Raw genomic sequence first — 24,126 nt, forward strand, 5'->3', positions numbered from 1 at the left:
CTTTCTTTTAGTCTAACATCTGTAGTCTCTACACACCTTCAACTCCCCTAGTACAGACAATGTCACAATAACAGCCTGCTCTCACAGACTAGACGTAATATAGTAAATGTGAATCCGGGACACTCAAATTAGTATGATATGTTATGTTTGGTATGGTATGGTTACATAAGACAGATGGTTTACTTAAGGCAGAAATGAAAATTGGGTGGTTGGTCGGTGTGGATAGGTGGGCGTGTAACGCGTACGTCTAGTAACCCAAAGGTTGCGATTTTGAATGTCATCATGGACAACCTTTGCATTTTAGCTAATTAGCAACTTTTCTACTACTTATTACTAAGCATGTTAGCTACCCGTAACCGTAACCCTTTTAGCTAACCTTAACCCTTTAACCAACCCTAGCCTTAACTCTTTAACCTAACTTCTAAACTTAACTCTAACGCCTAGCTAACGTTAGCCACCTAGCTAGATTTCGTAACATGTTTTGCAAATGCGTAGCATATTGTACATTTTGCAAATTCGTAACATCATACGAAATGAGTGATGGACATCCACAAATTAATATGTACCATACCTAACGTAACATATTAATCTAAATTGATTGTCTCGGATTCAAGTACAGAATAATACAAAGTCCTCTGAGACCAGGTGGACAAGCAAAAACATGAAATAAAGTAGAAACTGAGCCTCACAGTATATATTACATGTATTGTAGCCAATCTAGAAATAATCAACCATGGTCTCATTCCTCATTTAGTTTTCACCTACAGTATATGATGTGCAGTATTTACAGTATGCTGTAGCTGTTCTCCCCCTGACCAGGTCTGTGGTCAAGCTGGCTGCCTCTGTGTCCTGACTACAGTCTGGTTCAGGGAAGTGAGCCTGCTTCTGTTTGATTTATGCAAGCAGGCCCATCATTTCAGATTTTTCCCCCTCTGTATTTCTTGCTATAATTTGGCCTTTTGCAGGGATGCGGGGTGCAGGTTTTGCTCTCAGACTTGAACATGTAATTAAGTGTGGCATTTTTCTTGTTAATATCACAGCACAGCTAAAGGTCCTCTTTATAGGCCTGTGGCCTGGGGGGGAAATTACAGCCCTGGGCACCCAGTGATGGACCACCTATATACTCAGAGAAGTGTCTCTTTTAGCCACACTGAGAAAATTATAGGTTGTAAGGGAGCTTGTTTTACCTCTTTCATTTTTAAGGCATGAGTGAATGTTTATAGCCAGAACACATTTTTTTAAAGCCAGTAATTTGTAATGGGCATGTTGCAGTGCAAATCCTGGCATGAAGGTACACTGAAAACAAGGGCTACTCTTAACATGTCGGTAGGGGTTGTAAAGTGACGTTTCAACCTTCTAGGGGATACTTTAACATTACCTGTGACGATTTGAAAACTAGCACCATTGCCTGTGCCACAGAGGTTTGACGCATCAGGGAGAGAAGTGAGGGATGGCTGAATCAGAAGTGCTTAGAACATTGAGTGAACATGAAGTTCAGAACTCTCACTCCCCCATCATTTATGAAGCATGTGGATGGAGAGATTCAGTGCAGGAGAGAAACCTGATCTACCCCTAGACAAGATGTGTGTGTGTGTGGTTACATACATCCATATCAACACCATAGCCTCCCCAAACCTGTCCCCTAACCACCTCAGTCCTTATTTTCAGAATCATTTTTCTTGGCTCTAGAAAACTGCAATTTGAGAGAACCATTTCCTGTCAGTAGTAACCAGCGAACTCAAATCAGAGGGGGAATCACATAGTTTTAAAGTTTCCCTTACAACAACATTTTTCTGTGGTTTAGCATACACAATTCAGTAGTTTGTGTTAGAATGATAATGAGCAGTAACAGTTACTTCCGCCCCCTCCACTGTGTGTTTGCACAGGACTATCCTGGCCCAGTCAAACAAACTGTAGACCTTGAGACTGGAATCCTGGGCATGCACTCCCTCTGGTGCTGTGATGTGCCCTCCAGCTACGCAGACCTCACCCTATTGCCCCCTTGGCTCCTCACTCCAAAGGCTGAGCCCCAAGAGACTTGCCACTTTGCCCTCTGTGATACTCCCACCCGCTTGTTCACCGTCAAGTCCTATATGCTGCAGTTCTACATTTCCCAGCCTAAACTATCATGTGTGTCTTATTTTCTATCTACTGTATGTGGAGCATCTTTCATGTTCTATTAGAACAACCCATATTAACCCAGTCTCATTTGGTTCAGTCACACTGTCTGTACCCCATTACCCCCCCATTCACCCCTTCCCTCCCTCCCCCTCTGGCTACATTTCTCCCTCACCATCTCAGTGCTTCCCGTTCAGGGATTCCACATAGTGCCCCCCTTAGTCACTAGGGGAAACAAACCGTGGCGACCAGGATTCGAAGGATTTCCCCCCTCGCCAAATAAACTCCAAAGCAGGGGTACGAGCGGAGCAGGAGGGTGTTCTGAAATACTGCTTAGGTAAATGTGAACCCCTCCCCCTGTGCTTCTCAGTGTAGCGTGGCACCTGGACAAAGGCCCCACTCAGTCAAGGTCATGGTTGGCATCCTGTTACTTGAGTTTTAGGAAACGCTGGAGATCTCCTGGTCTATGGTGGATTGCATGATAATGAAGAGCAGTGCTCAAACTGACACAGATGGGAGGATGTTTGAGTCACATTTCTCATTTGGCTTTGAACCCCCAGATACAGTCTAGGATGTGAATAATCCCCCCTCAAATTAAATCTGTAAGGCCTCAATTCTATCTGAAGTTTGATTCTGAGAGATCCTCTTCCTCTGTCAACCTCTCTTCCCACAGGTCTCGGGGAACAGTGCCCTCTGGTGGACATAAATCACACAACCATCAAGCCTGTAGAGATTGTTTGAACAGGTTTAGACTTTGCCTTCTTCATGCCACCATTCATTGTGACACAGAGAGGGTTTGAGTGTAAATGGCTGTTCTGCCTCTCATAACATGCGAACCTATTCTCAGGACTATAAATTATATTAATCCAAACAGTATTTCCTGTAGCATGTTGGTATCTTTACCAAGCACTGAACCCATGCCTGAGAGAAGGGTGGGTGGGGAGTGTAGAGAGATTTTCTCATCCTCTGTCCTAGCTGTCTGTTGACACACGAGTGGTAGTGCTTGGGTAGTGCTTGAGTGCTTGGGCACCTGGGCACAGTGTTTAAACTGCTGAGTTTCACTGAGGGTTTCTCGGGTGATTTGAGTAAAAAAGAAGAGGCCTTCGGCCAGTTGCACACACTGTGGCCTCTTAAAGGCCGACAGAGAGGGGTTTCACACAGAAAAAGGTAAATCACTGGATTAAGTGTTCCCCGTCTCTCACTGCTGCTAACCAGTAATGTTACTGTGGTTACCTTAATGTTGTTTATTTTGGCCTTATCAGAGTGGTACAGCAAACATTTGTATGATTGAGGAGTAATGTAAATACAGTATATGTGCTGGTTTCTTAGCAAGAGGGTGGTGGAGGATGTATATATTTTCAGCTTTGCAGCACTGGCACTGCAAGCCAATCATGGGAGGCTAGGGGGTCAAGGCTTCCCTCTGAAGGGTAGGAGAAGTAGGACAGGGTACCTTCTTTGGGAAATTCTTTCAGGACAGGTGAAGGAATTATTTGTTGTTTTTAAAAACCATCAAGAGGAAATGAAAGCAGGTCCATCTCCAGACAGAATATTAGTCCATGGAGCTCCTACATCAAACATGGAAGACCTGAAACCCATGACTTATTTTAGACAAGCGTCCCAGAACTACTATAACGACGGGAGATTTGTTAATAACTTAATACTTACATACATGTACATTGAGTATACAAAACACTAAGAACACCCGCTCTTTCCAGGACATAGAATGACCAGGTGAATCTAGGTGAAGGCTATAATCCATAATTGATCTCACTTGTTAAATCCACTTCAGTCAGTGTAGATGAAGGGGAGGAGACAAGTTAAAGAAGCGTTTTTAAGCCTTGAGACAATTGAGACGGATTCTGTGCCATTCAGAGGGTGAATGAGCAAGACAAAATATTTAAGTGCCTTTGAAAGGATTATGGTAGGATGTGCCAGGCGCAACGATTGGTGTAAAGAACTCCCAACGCTGCTGGGTTAACGCTCAACAGTTTCTCGTGTGTATCAAGAATGGTCCACCACCCAAAGAACATCCAGCCAACTGAACAGCTGTGGTAAGCATTGGAGTCAACATGGGACAGCATCCCTGTGGAACGCTTTCTACACCTTGTAGAGTCCATGCCCTGATGAATTAAGGCTGTTCTGAGGGCAAAAGGGGGTGCCACTCAACATTAGGAAGGTATTCTTAATGTTTTGTCCACTCAGTGTATGTGCAAGACTGACAAGCCCAGAAACGCATAAAAGCCACTGCAACAGCTTTCTAATGTCTCTCACTGGTTTATTATACCTGTGTGCAATAAAATGTGGATTCTGGTAAAAGTCTTTTGAACAATCGTTTCTCAGTCGGATCATTTACAAATGGTAATTTATCAGTGTCTGTGTTTGATCTGATGAGACTTTTGCTTTGTCTTGGCTCTGGTGGAGGATTGGAGAGAGACTTTGTTAATGGAGCAGAATTCTCAAGTCATTTTCAAATCCCTTTTGCGAAGATTAATTCCTTGTGAAATTCACAACCTAAATGTCTCAGAGCAATATCAACTTTATGGAGGAATTATGGGTAGAACATTTTTAGCTATTAGGTCACTGTGCAGCTGGCTTTTCTTCTGCTAGGTAAATAATAGCGACAACATGATGAACCATCTTCTCAGCCGCACATGAAGTCTCTGCTTCTCTGTGTTACTGTGCCAACCCTAATCCATGTCTGGCGGGACCCCCCGTGCCATGTGTCATAAACTTGTGTTTCTTCTATGTAACATGTTTGTTAGTGCATCTTTAATGTGCTGCTGCTGAGTCAAATGAAGGCCAGCTGACATCTCTTTTTCATCTCGCTCTGTGGTCCCATGTGGCTGTGTGTTTAGATGACAGTCAGATCATGATGGAGTACTACCATGCCTTTACATCCACAGGTCTGGGTCAGTACAGAAGATGTAGGCATGTATGCTATACTTTACATGTGGAGCAGGATGTAGAGGTTGGTGTGCCAGTGATGCAGTGTGTGAATCACAGTATGTGTAAAGTTCCACCTTGGATTCCCACTCTGATGGGAGTCTTGGTCTCCATACCTGGGGGTAGAAATGTGAATTCCCCATGGGTTAAGTCATCCTCACAGAGACAATGCTGAGCTGTACCAGAGGGAGGGAGATAAAGAGACTGCTCTGACAAGCTGGGTACTTGGTACAGATGTGAATGAAGTGTTTGCACATGTGTGCAAAGTGAAGAGAGACGAGTGTAGTAAGAGCACCACCTATTCTTCATTCCTGTTTGGTTCCAAAACAGAACCGTTGTAAATCAAACTGCCCCTCCACTCTGCTATGAACAGAGGACATTCTGTCATGGCATTCCTTGAGTGGCATCAAAGCAAGGCCTCAAAATAAAAGGCCAACAAGTGAATAGTTGTTCAACCATAAACTGATATCATACCAGCTATCATATCATATGAAGGATATTATAATACACCTATAAAGATAATTATTACTAGTAATACAGTTATACACAAATTACATTATCACTATCAAAATAAACAAATTATAATATCGTGTGTGGAATTATTAATTATATTTGCATGTATCCGACTATAATGATATACAATCATGCAATAATCTTTGATAGGCTAATGGTAATTATCGATAAAACTGTCTTGAAGAAACTGGCAAAGCTTTTGGATTGGAAAAGAAACAGAAAAGTTATACAAAACTCTATTACGCATTTCGATTGCTCTGGTTCGTAGTGAATTATATACTTTGTGTTTTCCTTTCGACATCAATCGTCAGAGCGCAGGATACTTGCCAAGAACATAGCCTTCTTGAGGAGGGAGCTGTGGGAGTGACTAAAGAAAGAAGCGTTAAGATTTGTTTCCCTCCTCACTCGTTCAGCGGGGTCTCTATATAAAGCACTGCGATGCCGTGGTAAAGTTAATCAAAAGTCACAAAGTTACTCTGCCCTCTAGGACCGCAGCCAACGAGTACAGCTCCACTTCAGCACCAATTTAGCAAACGGGAAATACTCAACCGGTGCAGAAGCTTTTGGATAATTGCCGATAATTGCCAGTGATTGAGGTTAGCATTGTTTTTCTAGATTTAATCACATGTATTCTGCACCATCTATTCACCATGTAATTCTATGATTTTGGGTGCCACTGAGTTCAAACGTTTTATAATGTAAAGATTTGATAAGAATATGTTAACATTTGTTTGTTTAAATACATTTTCTTTCATCAATGCTGTTATAAATGAATTAGCCTGTCATGAAATACTAAACGTTTCAATATTGTCTTGAACATTGTTATAACACATGCAAGTGCAGTGCTCCAGCCATCATCACTGTCCACATTTCCACTTCTGTGCAATAATGTCAATCCCAGGTGTCAATTCCTAGAAAGCAATTAAATGAAAACTGTGCAACATAGCGTATATCAACAATATAGCTGTTTTGAGTCAGGTTTACCTCAGAGCATGTGTTGTCAACTTGTCCAAGGGGAGTTGTGTTGATGTGTGCCACTTCTGGGTTTGACATTGGGGGCAGTATAGGACAGAAGAGCTACTGCAGAGCCACCAGGTGAAAGCCCACCAGCTCCTGTATATGTAGGCAGGGTGGCCAGTGTGTGTGTGTGTGGCTGGCTGCTCTGTCTGTCACTCAGGTATAACATTCATGAGAATGATGAGAAAGGCCCAGAAATGAAGGCTGGTGTAGGTTTGGTGTGAGAAGGTAGGCAGGGACACAAAGAGAGGGCCAGAGGAGGGGTATGGTGGGATGGTTGGGCTGCCTCAGGCCAGCCGGCTGGCTCCCATCGCTGACTGTGGCTGCTTGGCTCCGTGACAGTGTGTTGACACAGATCGTCCGTCAGACCTCAAGCCGCCGTTCCAGGCTGAGAGAGAGAGAGAGGAGGAATTGAAGGATGCAGGGAGCAGTGCTATGACTGCGCTCTCTCTTTCCTTCTCTCTCCCTCTCCGCCATGCCTTCTCCTGCTGGCTGATTTAGAAGCCCTGCTGTTTGTCTTCTCCTGGCCAATGGGGTTGTGGCTGAGGCTGGGAGCCTGCCTTGTGCCCTGTGAGCTGTGGCAGAGGAGGATGAGAACCACACACTACCTCATATTCATACTAAAATGTTCTGTTTTAGTAAAGAACTCTGCATCTGTCTCTTCCCCCCTCTCTCTTTATTTGGCTTTCTCTCCCTCTATTTTCATCTCTCTATCCATCATTTTCTCATTAACTAATAACCTTTTCTGCTGTAGTTCTTCCCTTCTCTATCTACTGTTTTAGATTGTGATTTTGCAGGTCAGCCAGAGGAGGATCAGAGAGAGGTCAGAGATGATGGACTTCTTTGCCCGGGAGAGTGAACCTGACTGATTACTCTCTTTCCACCCAGATTATATATCACTCTCGAATACAGGGTCATTAAGGACAATTGATGGCTTTAATGAAATATCTGCAGTCATGTTTACTAATAGATCATAGTTCCAAAGGGGCTGACTAAGACTCCGACAAAAGAAGAAACTAATCAACAATGTGAATTTCCTTAGTCACTGTGTTGAGCAATCGATGTAAGATTACAATTTGTCATTATTATGGATCTGAAAGGATATCCCCAGCTAATTGCTGAATTATGATAGAGCTGAAAAGAGCTTTGAAAGGATTTGGCCAAGCTGAAGATGATCAGGTACAATGTGGAGATTAAACTGATGAGATTTGTCTGACTACTGAAAGCCTTGTAGAGAGAGTGTATCCTTGGACATGGAGTAATACCACTCATTTAATTGCCTCACCTGTGAATACTACAGTACTGTGGATAATTGTTGCAAAATCTCTCGGGACTCCACCTTGTTCTTGTGGTAATAGTTATGCAACTTGTTCTCAATGTGGTGAGATCTGCTGTGATATCATTTCCGGACTGATGTATTGCAACCAGTGAAAATGCCTCAATTAAAATTGAGCAATACCTCTAGTACAGTTTCCTATGGAAAAAGACAGGGTTCTCTTGCATTAGTTCAGTCGTCTGTCTGGCCATGTGCTTTGCTCTGTAGCCTGCTTTGTTGGCTGGCGGGCTCACAGTGTGTTTTCTCCCAACAGCATTGTCTCTGCTGCGCTCAGGACCAGAGCTCACACAAGGCTGCCCACTGTAGTCTGCCTACCCAGAGCCCTAGACACAGACGCCCAGATACCCGTCCCAGAGACCGGAGATGACTTCTGCCATGCCCCGCTGGCTCTCAGTCCTCACCCTCGCCCTCAACCTCCTGGTCCTCTCTGCCAGGGAAGGAGCTGCCCTCTTCCTGCCCGACTCCAATGAGCTGCGGCAGCTACTGAGCCGGTACCAGCATGACCAGAACAGCACGGATAACACAGCGGGCAGTAGGACCCGACGGGCCATCCAGTGGACAGACCGCGGGGAGATTCTACAACTGCACAACAAACTGAGGGGACAAGTCTATCCCACCGCATCCAACATGGAGTACATGGTGAGAAAAGCAATCCTGAAATGTACACTACCGTTCAAAAGGTTGGGGTCACTTAGAAATGTCCTTGTTTTTGAAAGAAAAGCAACTTTTTTGTCCATCAAAATAACATAAAATTGATCAGAAATACAGTGTAGATATTGTTAATGTTGTAAATGACTGTTATAGCTGGAAACGGCAGATTTTTTATGGAATATCTACATAGGCGTACAGAGGCCCATTATCAGCAACCATCACTCCTGTGTTCCAATGACACGTTGTGTTAGCTAATCCAAGTTTATCATTTTGAAAGGCTAATTGATCATTAGAAAACCCTTTTGCAATTATGTTAGCACAGCTGAAAACTGTTGTTCTAATTAAAGAAGCAATAAAACTGGCCTTCTTTAGATTAGTTGAGTATCTGAAGCATCAGCATTTGGGGGTTCAATTACAGGCTCAAAATGTCCAGAAACAAATAACTTTCTTCTGAAACTCGTCAGTCTATTCATGTTCTGAGAAAGTAAGGCTATTCCATGCGAGAAATTGCCAAGAAACTGAAGATCTCGTACAACGCTGTGTACTAATCCCTTCACAGAACAGCGCAAACTGGCTCTAACCAGAATAGAAAGAGGGGTAGGAGGCCCCGGTGCACAACTGAGCAAGAGGACAAGTACATTAGAGTGTCTAGTTTGAGAAACAGATGCCTCACAAGCCCTTAACTGGCAGCTTCATTAAATATTATCCGCAAAACACCAGGCTTAACGTCAACAGTGAAGAGGCGACTCCGGGATGCTGGCCTTCTAGGCAGAGTTGCAAAGAAAAAGCCATATCTCAGACTGGCCAATAAAAATAAAAGATTAAGATGGGCAAAAGAACACAGACACTGGACAGAGGAACTCTGCCTAGAAGGCCAGCATCGAAGAGTCACCTCTTCACTGTTGATGTTGAGATTGGTGTTTTGCGGGTACTAAGGTGAAAAATCCCTAATTGCTCCAGGGTTGCCATTCATATTGGCTGACCCTGGCCGTGACCCCCCCCCCCCCCCCCCCCCCCAGTTGGGATAGGCAAAAAGCACATTTCCAATTGACACGTGTGAAATAGGACAAATATAAGCACCCACTAATGTATTATTACTAGATAGTACAGAGATGGAGGTAAATGTCAGCATCAGTCTCTGTTGCTCAGGAAATACCAGGGTCTTGTGTTTATGAGACAGTGATATAATGTAGGTGAGTGTTTATAGGCTCCACTTTCAGTGGGAGGGTTTTGGTTTTACTACTGTTAGGTTCTGAACAAACAGAGTAAAAAGCTCAAACCAAGTTTATTCACCACTGGTTCATACAGCTGCAAAGACAAAGACATGATTACACAAGAACAAATATTTATGCTTTCCTACTAGGCGCAGTCAACTCCTTGCACATCTAGACAGCCAATACATCTCTGTTGCTAGTCAGGAACTTAATTGGTTCCTCTCACTGGTGTAGTCATGGCCCTGCCTGATGCTAGAACCTTCCTGGGTGTGGAAGTATATGTGTGTAATAGGACTGTTCCTTCTCAATTCATCTGACCTGACCTCGGGCCGACTTCCTCACCCTGGTCCGCAACTGCCCTACCTTATCAGTGACTGAAACCAGACTGTTTTCCCTTTGCCTCCCTCCTTAGGAGCCATGATATTTAACAATACCATGTTTTGACAGAATGTAAACTTTCTGCACTCCCCCTTGTCTCACTCAGTAACTTTCCCTACGCCTAGGTTCTATCTACCCTACTTTGATCCCCAACATATACATTCATTATACATGTAAAGTAATCAATAAGTTCTAGTATGGTAACATGAATAAGTATGTTTCAAGCTAGAACCCAACACTACAACAATCTTCTCTCCTGGAAAAGATGAGCTCATGGTAGTCAACTACTGGCAGCCTGGAGAGGAGCTGGCTTACTGGGAGGATAATTACACTGATTCTACTTTACCTGCTGAGAGTCAGACACTGCAGAGAGGGGTGAATGAGGACAGGGTAGGCCAGGGGAGGACAGTGGAGAAGAAACAGAGTGCTACATGAAGGAGGGATGGATAGAGTGGGAAGGGGACTGTGGAGAAGAGAGAGCACTGAATGTTATTGAGAGGGATAGTGTTTATGGAATGTGGTGACTGGGTAAGAGGGTGTGCTGAGGTTAAGGTTAATATAGTTTAGATGGACTGACTCGGGGGGGGGGGGGTGTTGATGTAGTACAGATGTAGTACTGAAAGTGTGATGCCTTGTCTGTGTAACTGTGGTGTGGTCTGGCAGGAGAGGAAGGGCCATGAAGTCTCCCTCTGCCCTGCTCTTCTGTTCTCTGCCAGGCCTCAGCCAACAAGCTTGGTTCTGAGGACAGGACTGGGGGTATAGCCGAGCTGGCATAGTCATGGGCATGCATATGTATGTGTATGTATTTGTATGTGTGGTGGTGACCACCAAGGGCCTGGAAATGTACTGAGGAGAGACACTGTGAGGCGCCACACTGTACCAATCCCCTCCTCCCCCTCCTCCCCCATATCCTAGTGGTAGTGGTGGCAGAGATGAGGTACATCCCCCTTTCCACCCTCTTTTCCACGGGTAGAGAGAGAAACCCGCTCAGGAAATATGCCTAATTCAGCTGTGATTGCTGGGGATTTGTAGTGGAGCGGGGCCAGGCGCTGCTCCACTCACATTTCCTGGGCTAAAGCTAATGTTTTACTTGTATCCAGATCAATTTCAGCTCCCTGGGAAGGAAGAGGGAGAGCAGAGGCCTACTAAGGTAGCTAGTGGTTAGGTAGGTAGCAATGAGGAGACAGGAGGAGCATTATTATATGGAGGCGATCTACCTGGTGGCCTGATATTAAAGCAGCTGGGGTAAGTCTCGCTGTGGTGATGGTCATGGATGCAGGTAGTTTTGATGGGTCTGTCTCACTGTTCACTGATCATATGTTGGAGTGTGTCACAGTGTGGACCCCTTTGCTGTCATTAATGTTACTGAAATGTGTGAGTTTTAGTGTTACGACTTTGTTCTAACAGTGTTATTTGTGTGTTTCCAGGTCTGGGATGATGAGCTGGAGAGGTCAGCCACTCACTGGGCAGAGGCATGCCAGTGGGAACATGGACCTAATGACCTGCTCATGTCCATCGGTCAGAACCTCGCTGTTCACTGGGGCAGGTAAGACAATATGACACACACACGAATGCATACACACATGTACACTTCGCACACACACACACACACACACACATTCTTTGTGTTTTATGCTGTCTGCTACTGAGTCTATGTGAGTCTGTAGTGTGGCTGTTGTGTGTGGATGTACACTGAGTGAACAAAACATTACGAACATCTGCTCTTTCCATGACAGACTGATCAGGTGAAAACTATGATCCCTTATTGATGTCACTTGTTAAATCCACTTCAATCAGCGTAGATGAAGGGGAGGAGACAGGTTAAAGAAGGATTTTTAAGCCTTGAGACAATTAAGACATAGATTGTGTATGTGTGCCATTCAGAGGGTGAATGAGCAAGGCAAAAGATTTAAGTGACTTTGAACAGGGTTGGTAGAAGGTGCCAGGCGCAGCGCTTTGTGTCAAGAACTACAACGCTGCTGATTTTTTCATACTCAACAGTTTCTCGTGTGTATCAAGAATGGTCCACCACCCAAATCACATCTAGCCAACTTTTGGATGCCTAGGGGAGTGCAGCTCCCGCTCAGTCCAAGCTCTTCTCTGTCCTGGCACCCCAGTGGTGGAACCAGCTTCCCCCTAAAGCTAGGACAGCAGAGTCCCTGCCCATCTTCCCAAAACATCTGAAACCCTACCTCTTCAAACAGTATCTTTTTTCAATTGTTATTTAGGTTTTATTGAGGAACACAAACAAAGTACAAATAAAGTAAAAGAAGAACAACAAAGATCTGGCAGTTACAGCGTGCATCATACGTTCATCAGATTAGTTACATTGACATCATCTTTGATTTAGACAATTTTCAAGTACGAAACCCATTTTTCCCAGTATTCCTGACCTCTCTCCTGTTGAGTTCTTAAAGCAAAGGTCATACGCTCCATGTGGTGTATTTCTTCTACAATATCTATCCATTGTGTCACGGTGGGAGGGTCTTTTTGCAGCCATTTCTGGCTGCCAGTAGGACCTTCAACCGGTACTTTTCTCTAGTGTGTAAGTTATCAGGTATTTCACCCAAGTACAAATAAATGAATGTTTGTTCTATGTCAAAACCCATTATCTTTCCAATGTTAGATCTTATCTCTCCTCAGTTTGTTTCGATTGCGGGGCAGGACCAAAATATATGAGAGTGATCCACCCTTGATAGCCCGCATTCTCTCCAACAAGGATGTAGGGAGCCAGTCTGTTTTGATTTCAGTTTAGGTGTTATGAAGAAACGTATAACATTCTTCCAACAGAATTCTCTCCATGATCTTGAGTTGGTGGAGCTTTGTTGAGTCTCTAATATGTTCAACCATGTTTCATCAGTTCAGTCAGTTAAGTTCCTCCTCCCATTTCTGTTTAATATAGTTTGTAGATTGTTTCTTTGAGGATTGAATACCCAAGTAAAGATTGGAAATAGTTTTTTTGATACTCCCCAAGTTGTATGCGTTAGTGAATACTTAGATACATTTTTGAGGTGTTCGAGGGTCAATCACTTTTATCTCACTGTCGATCTTGTAGGTATCTGTAAAAATGTTGTTTATCCAAGCCATGTTTTTTACTTAGGTCCTGGAAGTTCTCTAGGTTCCCATTCCTTATAAATGTACTGAATGATGTGATGCCTTTCTGCATTCACTGTTTAAATCTGCTGTCCTGAGTTGCAGGGATGAAGCTGGGGTCGTATGCGGGCCAACTCAGCAGTTTGACCTCTGTCTAAATGACTTTGCTTCACTACCTTAAACCATGTCTTAAGAGAGAAATGAATCCACTGATTTTGTCTAGGTCTCAATTGCGCTGACACAAAATAATATTTTAGGCTCTTCAAACAGTATCTTAAATTATCCTCCTCCTCACCTCGACCCCCCCCCCCACCGACAAAAAAATGTGGCCCCCCCACATACACACTCCACCTCTCCTTCTAGCTCTGACTCTACTGATAACTGTTATTGAAAAAAAACGTTCTATTTGTGTGATATGTGGCTGTCCCATCTACACTAACTATCTTAAGATGAATGCATTAACTGTGTGTTGCTCTGGACAAGAGTGTCTGCTAAATGACTCAAATTAAACATTTAAAAACATGGGCCAGCATCCTTGTGAAAAGCTTTCGACACCTTGTAGAATTCATGCCCTGACAAATTGAGGCTGTTCTGAGGGCAAAGGGGGGGTGGAGTGCAAATTAATATTAGGAAGGTATTCATAATGTTGGGTATACTCAGTGTATGTATTTGTGCTGTGTGTTTGTTAGTGTGTTCAGAGCATTGCAGCCTGACAGTGGGGCTCTTTGTGTATGACAGTGGAGGGCTCCCTCAGCAGGTGCCATTCCAGGAATCCGCTCGCTTGGGCTCTCACAGCCCCCCTCTCTCCCTCTCTCCCCCGCTCCATTTCTCTCTCTTCTGATGCCAGCAACAGCTAGGGCTGTTTTTCTCCCTCTCCACTGCGATTTTGTAGTCTCAGCACTTTTCAATACCGTAAAAAGAGATGTTTACAATAAAGGGCCATAATTGATTCGACAGGCTGTGGAGCCATGTTTAGTTTTTGTAATTTTTTCTAAGCATGGCTCGAGTTCCCCAGTGTTGGAGAGAAACAGACTGTGAGTGTGTCTGTGTGTCTGCTGGGTCAGAACCGGACTAATCAGTGGAGGCCTGAGGGGAGGCTGGTGCAGTGCGTCTCAAGCCCAGCCAAAGCACCTGGCAGCCCCCTCAGATATCCCTCATGTGGCCCTGGCAGCTGGAGGTCCTCCTGTATGAGCACTCTGTGCTGCTGAGGCTGATGCTGCTCCCTCTGTGTCTGCAGGTACCGCTCCCCGGCCTACCACGTCCAGGCCTGGTATGATGAGGTGAAGGACTACACCTACCCCTACCAACATGAGTGCAATCCCTGGTGTCCCGACCGCTGCTCAGGGCCCATGTGCACCCACTACACCCAGGTGAGTCTTGGCTGGGGGAGAAAGGGGGTGGGGGCTCTGAATTTGGAGCTTTGAGTTCATGAGTACTTCCCTCAACAGTTCCTCCATGAACAGCAAACCACATTTGGATCTAATTCCATATTAAATTGTATTTTTACAGGTTTCCTTTGAACTAATATAGATGATCTGTGTATGAGCCTGTGCAGTGTTCAAGGTCATATGTTTCCTCTCTACCATCAGTATATAATGGACAGCACATGACTTTTAAAGGTGATGCTGCTGCAGGTATTCAGGTCCTGTGTAAAAACAACGTGTTACCTGCAGCCTCTTCAATGGGTGTCCATTAACTAAAAACAGGGGGAGTGCCTTAAACAGTGTGGTTACCATAGGACCACATGGGGGCACAGTAGTGTAGTGACAGAGGAAGATATGTGCTTGCCTCAGGACCATTAAACCATCACATCAGAAAGGGTGCAACAAAGTGGAAGAAAGAGGAATAAACAGAGGGGAAGAGAGGGACAAGGGGGGATAAAGAGGGAGAATTGGCCTCCTCTCCTCATAGACTTTACTTTGTAGCTGGGATGGGTTTGTGAAAACAGCCTGACCCATCCTCCTGCATCTGCATACCTCACATGGGAAACCAGGTCACTAGCATCTGGAAACACTTCCCAGACACACCACTCATCTGTGTTTGACCTGGATTCCTTTGAAGATGGAATGCGTGGAACAATGCCAAGTCTGAACACCCTCTCCTTGTTTCTGTCTTTCATTTTGTAGAAATACTAGCGTAGCATAGTTGGGGTCCAATCCCTACCATAACACTGCTAAGCTAGGTTATGCTAGCCCCTCCGGGTCAGTATCCTCACAGTCTCTCTCTCTGGGATGACACAGAACTTTACCACAGGCTCCAGCCCTCATCATCACATCTCTGTGTATGCTGTAGTGGTGTAGCAGTGTGGTGTCTATGCTGAGTCATTGTCTCTAAGTCAATACTGCCTGTGGCCTCTCACTGGCCCAGGAAAGGGAAACACATTCTTGAAAGAGAGGGGGGAGGAGTGAGAGTCAGAGAGAGAGAAAGAGGAAGGAGAATTAGGGGTACAGGGGGAAAGTGTGGTATTGGAGTCATGTAACAAGCTAGGACTGCCTGGCTCTCTGCCTGGCTGTCAAATCCATAGGTGATGCCTGTAGCTTTACATTTAAGTAGTTTAAAAAAAACTATTACTATAATACTTGTTATTTTTCACTTTTGTATTTGGTGTTTGAATTTTGATTGATACTGTTATTGTACTGCATTGTTGAGGAGAGTTAGCAAGCAAGCATTTCACTGTATCTTGTGCATGTGACCAATAAACTTTGATTTGATTTAACTACCTCTCCATATTGACAGAGGAAGTGGGCCTGTCCAGAGTTGTCTTTGTTCAGTCCGAGCCACTGCCAGTATCATTTATTTACATTATTAAACTGGAGCATGAGAATGATCACAGAATGTCGCAGGAAACAAACTGTGGTCAGATTCGACGTCTATCTCCCTCTGACTGGGGCCGAATGAAAGAGTAGCCTCTTCTAAGGGCCCCTGTGGCCCCATCAATCTGCCTCCAACACCCCAGCATGGGAGCCACTTCCTGTGGCAGGAATGAGGGATCTGTGAGGGGCGAGAGAGATGAGTGAGAAAAGGAGAGAGGTCTACAGTGACATGGTGCTTCCTACTAATGTGTCTGTGAGGCTCTTTCTCTGACCTCGATAGCCACCCATGACAGGCCCTTTCAAAGGCTGCAGGGCTCCATATCAAATAGTTTTAGCTCGTAGAGTTGTCTGCACTTTTATGTGGAGCTGAGGAACTGTATCAGTGGAGATGGATGTGTGGTCATAGAAAGAACAACGAGTCAGCAATGCGAATATCCTTTTATTATAACAATGTTAATGGAAGTGTTGTCTTCTCTGCAGCTGGTCTGGGCCACCACTAGTCGTGTGGGGTGTGCAGTGCACGTGTGTCCCAGGATGAACGTGTGGGGGGAGATCTGGGAGAATGCTGTTTACCTCGTCTGTAACTACTCCCCCAAGTAAGACCAACTCACTAACGTTACTCTCATTTCCCCACTCATTCACACATCACGTCTCCAGTGTTCTATTTTACATACTTCTTACCACCACATGGGGTGTTTACCTAATACCAAATGCTTTTGAGGGCACATGTCAGGGTATGAATTTGTCTGTCTAATGTTACCGTTAAAGTGTCTGTCTAAGAAGTATTTCATGACACATTGAAGCCAATTCTGAAATTCCAGCAGAAGTTCAAATACAAAAATAATAAAGGAAAGAGAAAGAGAAAGAGAAACAGGTTCTAAGCAGAATGTTCCAGACCGACCTCATTTAATTTCCAGAGGGACAGCGTGTGTGTTTTCATTATCCAGCTGGACTCGGGGATTTAAGAGTGTGTGATAATGTGCAAAGAACACGTGAATAATTACTAGGCCATGTGCCGTGACGGCTGAGTGCTGATTAGTTTCCAGCCAGTCATCCTGACCACTGTGCTCCTTCCTCCTCCCCAGGGGAAACTGGATCGGAGAGGCCCCTTACCAACATGGCCGCCCATGCTCCCAGTGCCCTCCTAGCTACGGAGGAAGCTGCAGGGACAACCTCTGCTTCAAGGGAGACTCTCAGCGTTCTGAGACTGAGGACATGAACGAGGTGGAGAAAGCTCAGATTCCCATGTCACCTCGCACCACCGCCAAGCCTGTCCCCAGACCCAAACCCAAGCCTGCTGCTCCCAACAAACCCTCCGCTCCCAAGGCTCCCACCAGCACTTTCCTGGGTGAGTTTGACTAGTGGGAATCATGTTTGGGGGCTTTCAAAGTTGACTGTTTGAATGTACTGTTTGGGAAGGAATGCCACTGAAATCCCTAATTGACCAGTAATTGATTTGTCTCCCACAGCCCAAAACATCAAGTGTGAGACCAAAATGCGTGACAAGTGCAAGGGAGCAACCTGCAACAGATTCACCTGCCCTGCTAACTGCCAGAACAAGAAAGGGAAAGTGTGGGGGACGCTCTTCTATGATGTGGTGAGTCTCACACTGAAGTCCAACATTTCACACTATACAGTTTGTATGTCTGAATGTGTTTCTAAGGATTCTGTTTCTATTTTTCCAGCAATCAAGTATCTGTCGTGCTGCTATGCACTATGGCATCATCAATAACAATGGTGGTCTGGTGGACACTACAAGGAAAGACAAGTTGCCATTCTTCGTCAAGGCAACAAAGAACGGCATTGAGTCATTCAGGTAGATATTTCTGGTAGTCTTTATTTTCTGTCGTCATTCTGCCTGCTATGCTCATTCAGAGTTTGTGAAATTAATGATTTCCTGAAATGTAATGGTCTTCTAATGCCTGGCTTTGATCTCTTGACAGTAAATACAAAGCCGGCAATGCATTTGTGGTGTCCAAAGTGGAAAGTAAGTCAAACTTTTTCCAGAATAAGTGGAGCATGCAAACCCTTGTTTTTAGCTTCTTCACCTGATTACTTTTTCAGCTGTTGATGGCGTATGTCTCCTCTCTGTGCCACAGAACAATCAGTGGACTGCTATGCAACAGTGGCGGAGATCTGCCCCTTCAAGAAGCCTTACTCCAACTGCCCAAGGTGCCTAGCTCCTCTCCCCCCACCATGTTTCACACGCACAACAAGAAGTGATGACTTGTGAATTAAGGGCCTTGCTTTGTAAGCAAAATCTAATTAGAGTCAGATTCCTGCTCTGGGCCAAATTCTTTAAACCTTCAGTACAAAACCACTGGAATCTCCTAAACATGCAGACTCTGCTAGAAGGAAGCGTCAGTCTTTCCTCTGTTCTACAGAAGTTCTACGGAAAATGTGTCAGGGTTATTCATAACATGACATACATTACATTTAGCTAAATGGCAAATTCTTGCATAAATCCTGCATTTCTCATTGTTGCAACATAAACCATAGGTCTGCCCATTCAATTGTATTTGTCAATAATAATGCATTCTCAATGTGTGTCTCCCTCAGAGTGTTCTGTCCGGCCAACTGCAAGAACGAGCCATCCTACTGGGCTCCGGTGGTTGGGAACAGCTTCTACACAGAGGTAAGTACTGGACCTAGTCACTGGGTATACCAGAAGGGCCTCATTACGCCTGTCCTGTCCTCCTGACCATGTTGAAAGGCTGAGAGGTCATACTGACAGAGGACAAAAAGTTTGGCCCCACTGGGCCTGCCAGAAAGATACACTTTAGTGTGTCTGCTCCCCAGAGAGCTGTATCTGACTGGAACACTGACCTGATTTATGTTGGACAGCAGATGAGTGCGGTCTAGCCCCGTTGAGCACTTAAGAGACTGTGGCCTGAGGCGACCACGAGCAACTTCTGAATAGCAGTGTGAACACAGTTGGAATGGGAGCACTGGTGATGCAGGCCTGGTAATGGTCGCCAGTAATGTCTCTCCCAGTGCTGGGTTCGACCACACACAGCTGCTCAGCCCTGGCTGGCTGACTAACTGACTCATAACTGGCCCAGAGATTGCATGCCTGAGGCCTGAGGTCTGAGGCATGAGACTGTGTCAGGAGAGGGCTTTAGGACCAGTCTCAGAGAGGGAGGAGCAGTGGGACACACTGTCACCTCCATTATTGTCACATCACCTAAGTTCCTGTCAGATCACCTCTATCACTTCCTAATGACCCAAGGGCAAATCTCAAATGATACACTATACTCCATACAGAGCGCTACCTTTAGCCAGAGACACATACGGCTCTAGTGACAAGGAATGCACTATATAGAGAATAATATGCCATTGGAGAGACGCCATATGCCATTCTAAAATCACCTCTGGCTTAAGTTGCAAATTGCACGTGTAAGCTTATGTGAGACTGCAGTGGATGAAAGGAGTGAAACAAATAATGATGCTCCCCTGGGAACCATTTTGGACCTAAATTGACCCAGTTACATGAAGTTGATGTTTTAAGTGTTCTTGCCTCGAATGAACTTGTTGACTCTTGTTTTCCCCCAACATTATTTCACTTAGATGTAGTCCAACTGGACACATCAGTTTCCCAGAGATCTCAAACAGGGCCTAATGACTGTATTTTGTCAGGGCAGAGCCTGATTCTAACACTTTAACACTTACAGCGCCAACACTGAGCAAAACACAGCAGAAGGAGAAGTACAGGCCTATATTGACATGACAGAAGTCCCCAGACACCAGTCCGCTTCACCAGACACCAGAGAATGTGGCCTGTGTTAGGCTAGACTAGTGTGATGGAATATGATGAATGAGCTTCCAGGTTAGTGATAAGGACCCAGGGTCTGACACGCTGGAGCCAGACTCAGTCTGAGGACAGGAGGCATCATGCTCTGCCTCGGAACCATGTGTGGAGTGTACAGCTCTCTGCTGCTGTCTGTCATCTGTAATCCAAAGTGGGGCAGCAGTTTACATCCTGATAATGATGTGCCTGGCTTCGGCCTTGCTAATGTCATGCATGTGTACATGTACAGGATTTGTACAAATGGAATGCTCTGGAAACTAATACATTGACTGTATTTGGTGTGGCTCTGTGCACTGTATGTGCCTGTACTGTACCTAATACAAGAAGCTTTACTGATATAGTGAAATGGAATAATAAGCCATGATTGCTGTATCTGATATCATGAGAGGTATATTGAACCCTCTCTTCTGATCCCCCCTCCCTCAGCGCTCCAGTATCTGCCGAGCAGCCACCCATGCCGGGGTGATCCAAGCCGGTGGGGGCTACGTGGACGTCCTGGCCCTGGATAAGAAGAAGAGTTACGTTGGCGTCCTGAAGAACGGCATCCAGTCAGAGAGGTGGGTGCCTGCTCTACCCTCCTCTTCCCCTGTAAAATACCCTTCCCTGCCCTCTCCCTACCCTTCCTTCGCACACCCCCTCCCCTGTCAGACAGAGGTCTAGGGCTCAAGCACGGAAGCCATTGGCGCCAAGTCCATGTTTGGCACACAGTTGTGCAAGAGTAATGGTGTGGTTTAGTGTGCGGACGGCCCACACATGAACTCTTTGCTTACTTTACCCGGATATTCAATGGAGTGTGCAAAGTCCTGCATGGCCAAAATCAGCTGAGCTAGAGTACAGTGAAATCTATTGCTGAAATCAAGGGCCCCCTCACTGGGAGCCTCACATGAACCTTAGTGTGAGTGAGGACATGGGCTGTCAGTGACAGGGAACAGTATGGCATTACAACCATGGCTATCAACAGTCAGCCCCTGGTGTGATAGAGACTGATCCAGAGGTTGACTTCTGTCCAAGTGAGGACCCAGCTGTTAGGAAGTGGGGCGTACATGTAGCTGGTTGGGTGGACGGTTCTTTATTAAGGAGGAAATAATCACAGCCTATCCAATTACCCCGGGATGGAAAAGCTGTCGGTGGCTGACTCAGTGCTTCCCTATGCAGGTAATTGCAGCCAATCTGATGCCAATGGGACGGGCATCATCCTGACATTACTGAGATTGGCAGGCCTTCAAGGCCTTTCCACTAATGAATTAATAACAAAGCCGTCAGGCCCAGCACAGTAGTCAATAGTGGTTGTTGGAAAGATCAGTCACTATAACAGCATGGCTAACAATGAGCCAGTGTTTGAGTCCTGTTTCCAGATATGACCACTGTGATTACGCTACTCTTACTGTAGGATGTCATGAGCAACAGGCTGACTTGAATTGGAGCCACACATGAACAATGACAAAAATAAATTGGATCCACAAAACAACTGACTGACTTGACAGCAATATTGTTTATATTATTTTAGTTATTTTTAGATTTATGTCATTTTATCTTAGTAATGAGTTGAAAGGACACTGGTTAACTGTTTGAGTTCATGAATGAATGCTCAATGTAACCATCTCTCACTTCTCTTTTGCAGTAAGAGCAATCCAGAGGGTGGCTCGTTCCGTGTTTTTGCTGTGAGGGAGTGAGTCTCCTCCACCTCAGGTCCTCCCACTCATTGGTTCAGGGACTAACAGGGTCCCCCATCTGCTCTCAAGGGGCAGGAAGTGCCCACAGGTTCGATGCCATGGCAACTCCTCCCATCTGTCTCTGTCCCCCACTCTGGGAGGAAGCAGAACTTCCCGTTGGACCAACAGACACTTCTCCCTCTTAGCTAATAAACAGTAGCTGACTGCTCAATTCGGTGGCTAACATCACAAAGAACTCTTCTGTCTTCTCCTACCCTTCTCACCTTTAAACTCCAGATGTGGATATTTTTGTAAGATACACAAGCAGTAAATGCAAAATGATGTGTAACATCAAATAGAACATAGAACAGCTGGTGCTGGATCTCTGCGTCTTGACATGTAGTTAGGTTTCAAATCAAATATGTCATATTTGTTTATATTTTATGTTCTTAATACAAGTGAATCATTGGTCTCCATGCACAGGAATGTATATTGATCACTGTATTTAATCATTCTGTACAGATTTAATTAATTAATTTCTTCCTTCTTAAATGGGTGTATATTGACAGTTTTATATGTGTTTATAATGTATTTTGTAGCTTGTCTCCGCTTTCCTAACCCATTTATGCTTTCATTGGGGTCTTTACCTTTGGCGGATAGGCCATGCTGCTTGAGTTAGGAGAGGATCTGTGTTTGGCATGCTGGACGAGCTCACAGTGGACAGACAAACAGGTAGACAGAGACAGACAGACTTAGGGGTTGCGTAGGAAGGGAAGGGGAATGAGGAGGAGAGGAAGGCATACCTCCAAGGAAAAGAAACCTTTCCTGAATACAGCTTGTACGACTTCCAGTGTCAATAATGTTCAGACGATCTGGTAAAGGTACAAAAACATTGTAACAATATTCTGTACACTGTGAGCTCAGGAAGGCAATGGGAGCCTGTGTGGGCAGGGCTTTCAAAATGGTGGCATATCTGGCTTCATCCAAGGACATTCACAGATGAACAATGTTCTTGTTTGAAAAATAATTCTGTATTTATAATAGCTCACTGCTTTATTCCCCCTTTCCTCTCTTGATGCCATGTGTTTTGATTGAGTAAGAGAAATACTCTACGATAGGTTGAATTTGTCCCCACTTAAGACAGTTGAATGTTGTAGGTTTTGTAGAAAGAGGGTCTTATACAGTCCAGTGTAAAAAAGGTGTGCCAAGTGTTCCTATCAGCAGGCTTAGCTTCAGTTAGGATTCATGACTAGGTAATGATTTGTAAAATACACAGAGGATGCAGAACATGAATCTGTTTAAACCACTCATACCCAGGGATGTAATAAATAGTTACTTATCCAGAAGGAAGGCACACAGAGGCAGAGGCACGCTTCAGTTGGGGAATATCCTCTTAAATGCTGAGACTTTGTCGTGAGAGGAGAGTAAATCTATGTAAATTGATGCTGGAGGTTTTGGGTCTCCTAAAGAAGGACATTAGGTATCCTCTATCTATCCCTAAGCTAGACTGGACAGCAGTGCAGCCATTCTCTCTTTGTTTTAGTTTTCATCTGTCTATTTTTTTTTTAGGCTACCTCAGTCTTATAGTACATGGGCAATCTTAAGGGAAATGTTAATGGTTTGTACAGCTTTGGAAATGGAGTGTAATACTTTGATTAGTCTTTTCCGAACTGTTCTCTATGCTGTAAAGCCTTCTTTCTAAATATATGTGGTGTGTTAATTTTGTTTGTTTGTCTAGTTTGTATGGTGTTTATAGGCATTGGATGGGGTTTTGTATTTTTTTTGTACAATTTGAAAATAATTAAAGTTTGAAATAGTTAGAATGTTTGTTTATTTTGTACATTGGATATAGTAGGATACAATGGCTACATTTGCCTAGGTAGTAGGAACATGTTCGTATAGCAATTTAGCATAAATACTTATTTCTCAACAATCCAACTACAGCAACACATCTTGTACAGCAACACAGCTTGAGCCAGATCATATGACTGGAGCAGTCAGGTGACATGACAGGCATGCTGAGGTCCACAGCAGGCATGAATGGAATAGAGACCTAGGCCACCCAGGTTAGGCCCATTATCTTTGGAACAACTTCACCGACCACAGACACAATCTGAACTGGCCTTGGTCTGCCTCTGGTGGGGACAGACATGCAGGAATGGGGTGGAACAGATTCCCACTCAGTTAAAACAATCACTTATCCTTAGGAAGCACAGAGATGGTATGCTGATACTATAGTCCTGTAGATTTGAGTTGCCACAGTAATGACACAAGTATGCTTATAGATGTAAAATAATCATGTTAGACACCATCAGGGTTTCTTGCTCTTTGTACTTTGCAGCTTTCCACATTGAGGACAGACAAATGGAGACGCATTGGAAATAAGGGCTCATGAACCATTGGAAGAATGTCTAAGTTTGAGATACTCTCTTTAAGCAGTGGTAAGTTCTGATTCTGTCATTTAGAAAGACAAGGTCATAGTAAGGTCATGCGGTGTTACTTCAGCACACAAACCCAGACTGGGCCTTTGTTATTGACCTGATGTTGAGAGTAGAGAGCCACCTGAAAAACACCTCAGTCTAACACGGGC

At 44.6% G+C, this 24,126-nt stretch overlaps 1 protein-coding gene across 1 annotated transcript; it reads left to right on the forward strand.

The window, feature by feature from the left end:
• The first annotated feature begins 54 nt into the window (after positions 1 to 54).
• LOC129854270 (cysteine-rich secretory protein LCCL domain-containing 2-like) lies at positions 55 to 23,359 on the forward strand. The gene is made up of 13 exons (XM_055921120.1): positions 55 to 6,170; positions 8,181 to 8,566; positions 11,598 to 11,716; positions 14,501 to 14,633; positions 16,557 to 16,672; positions 17,162 to 17,424; positions 17,546 to 17,673; positions 17,762 to 17,892; positions 18,020 to 18,063; positions 18,176 to 18,248; positions 18,636 to 18,711; positions 20,311 to 20,441; positions 21,506 to 23,359. The coding sequence occupies exons 2-13, from the start codon at positions 8,291 to 8,293 to the stop codon at positions 21,555 to 21,557; spliced, it is 1,542 nt and encodes a 513-aa protein (XP_055777095.1). The 5' UTR covers positions 55 to 6,170; positions 8,181 to 8,290; the 3' UTR covers positions 21,558 to 23,359.
• The last annotated feature ends 767 nt before the right edge of the window (positions 23,360 to 24,126 follow it).

Source organism: Salvelinus fontinalis, chromosome 4 (assembly GCF_029448725.1).
Source record: "Salvelinus fontinalis isolate EN_2023a chromosome 4, ASM2944872v1, whole genome shotgun sequence".
NCBI lineage: Eukaryota > Metazoa > Chordata > Actinopteri > Salmoniformes > Salmonidae > Salvelinus > Salvelinus fontinalis.

Coding starts and splice junctions, on each gene's coding strand:
- LOC129854270 (XM_055921120.1), top strand. CDS start 8,291: ATGACTTCTGCCATGCCCCGCTGGCTCTCAGTCCTCACCCTCGCCCTC. Junction 11,717..14,500: donor CTCGCTGTTCACTGGGGCAG/GTAAGACAATAT, acceptor CTGTGTCTGCAG/GTACCGCTCCCCGGCCTACC. Junction 18,249..18,635: donor CCTTACTCCAACTGCCCAAG/GTGCCTAGCTCC, acceptor TGTCTCCCTCAG/AGTGTTCTGTCCGGCCAACT.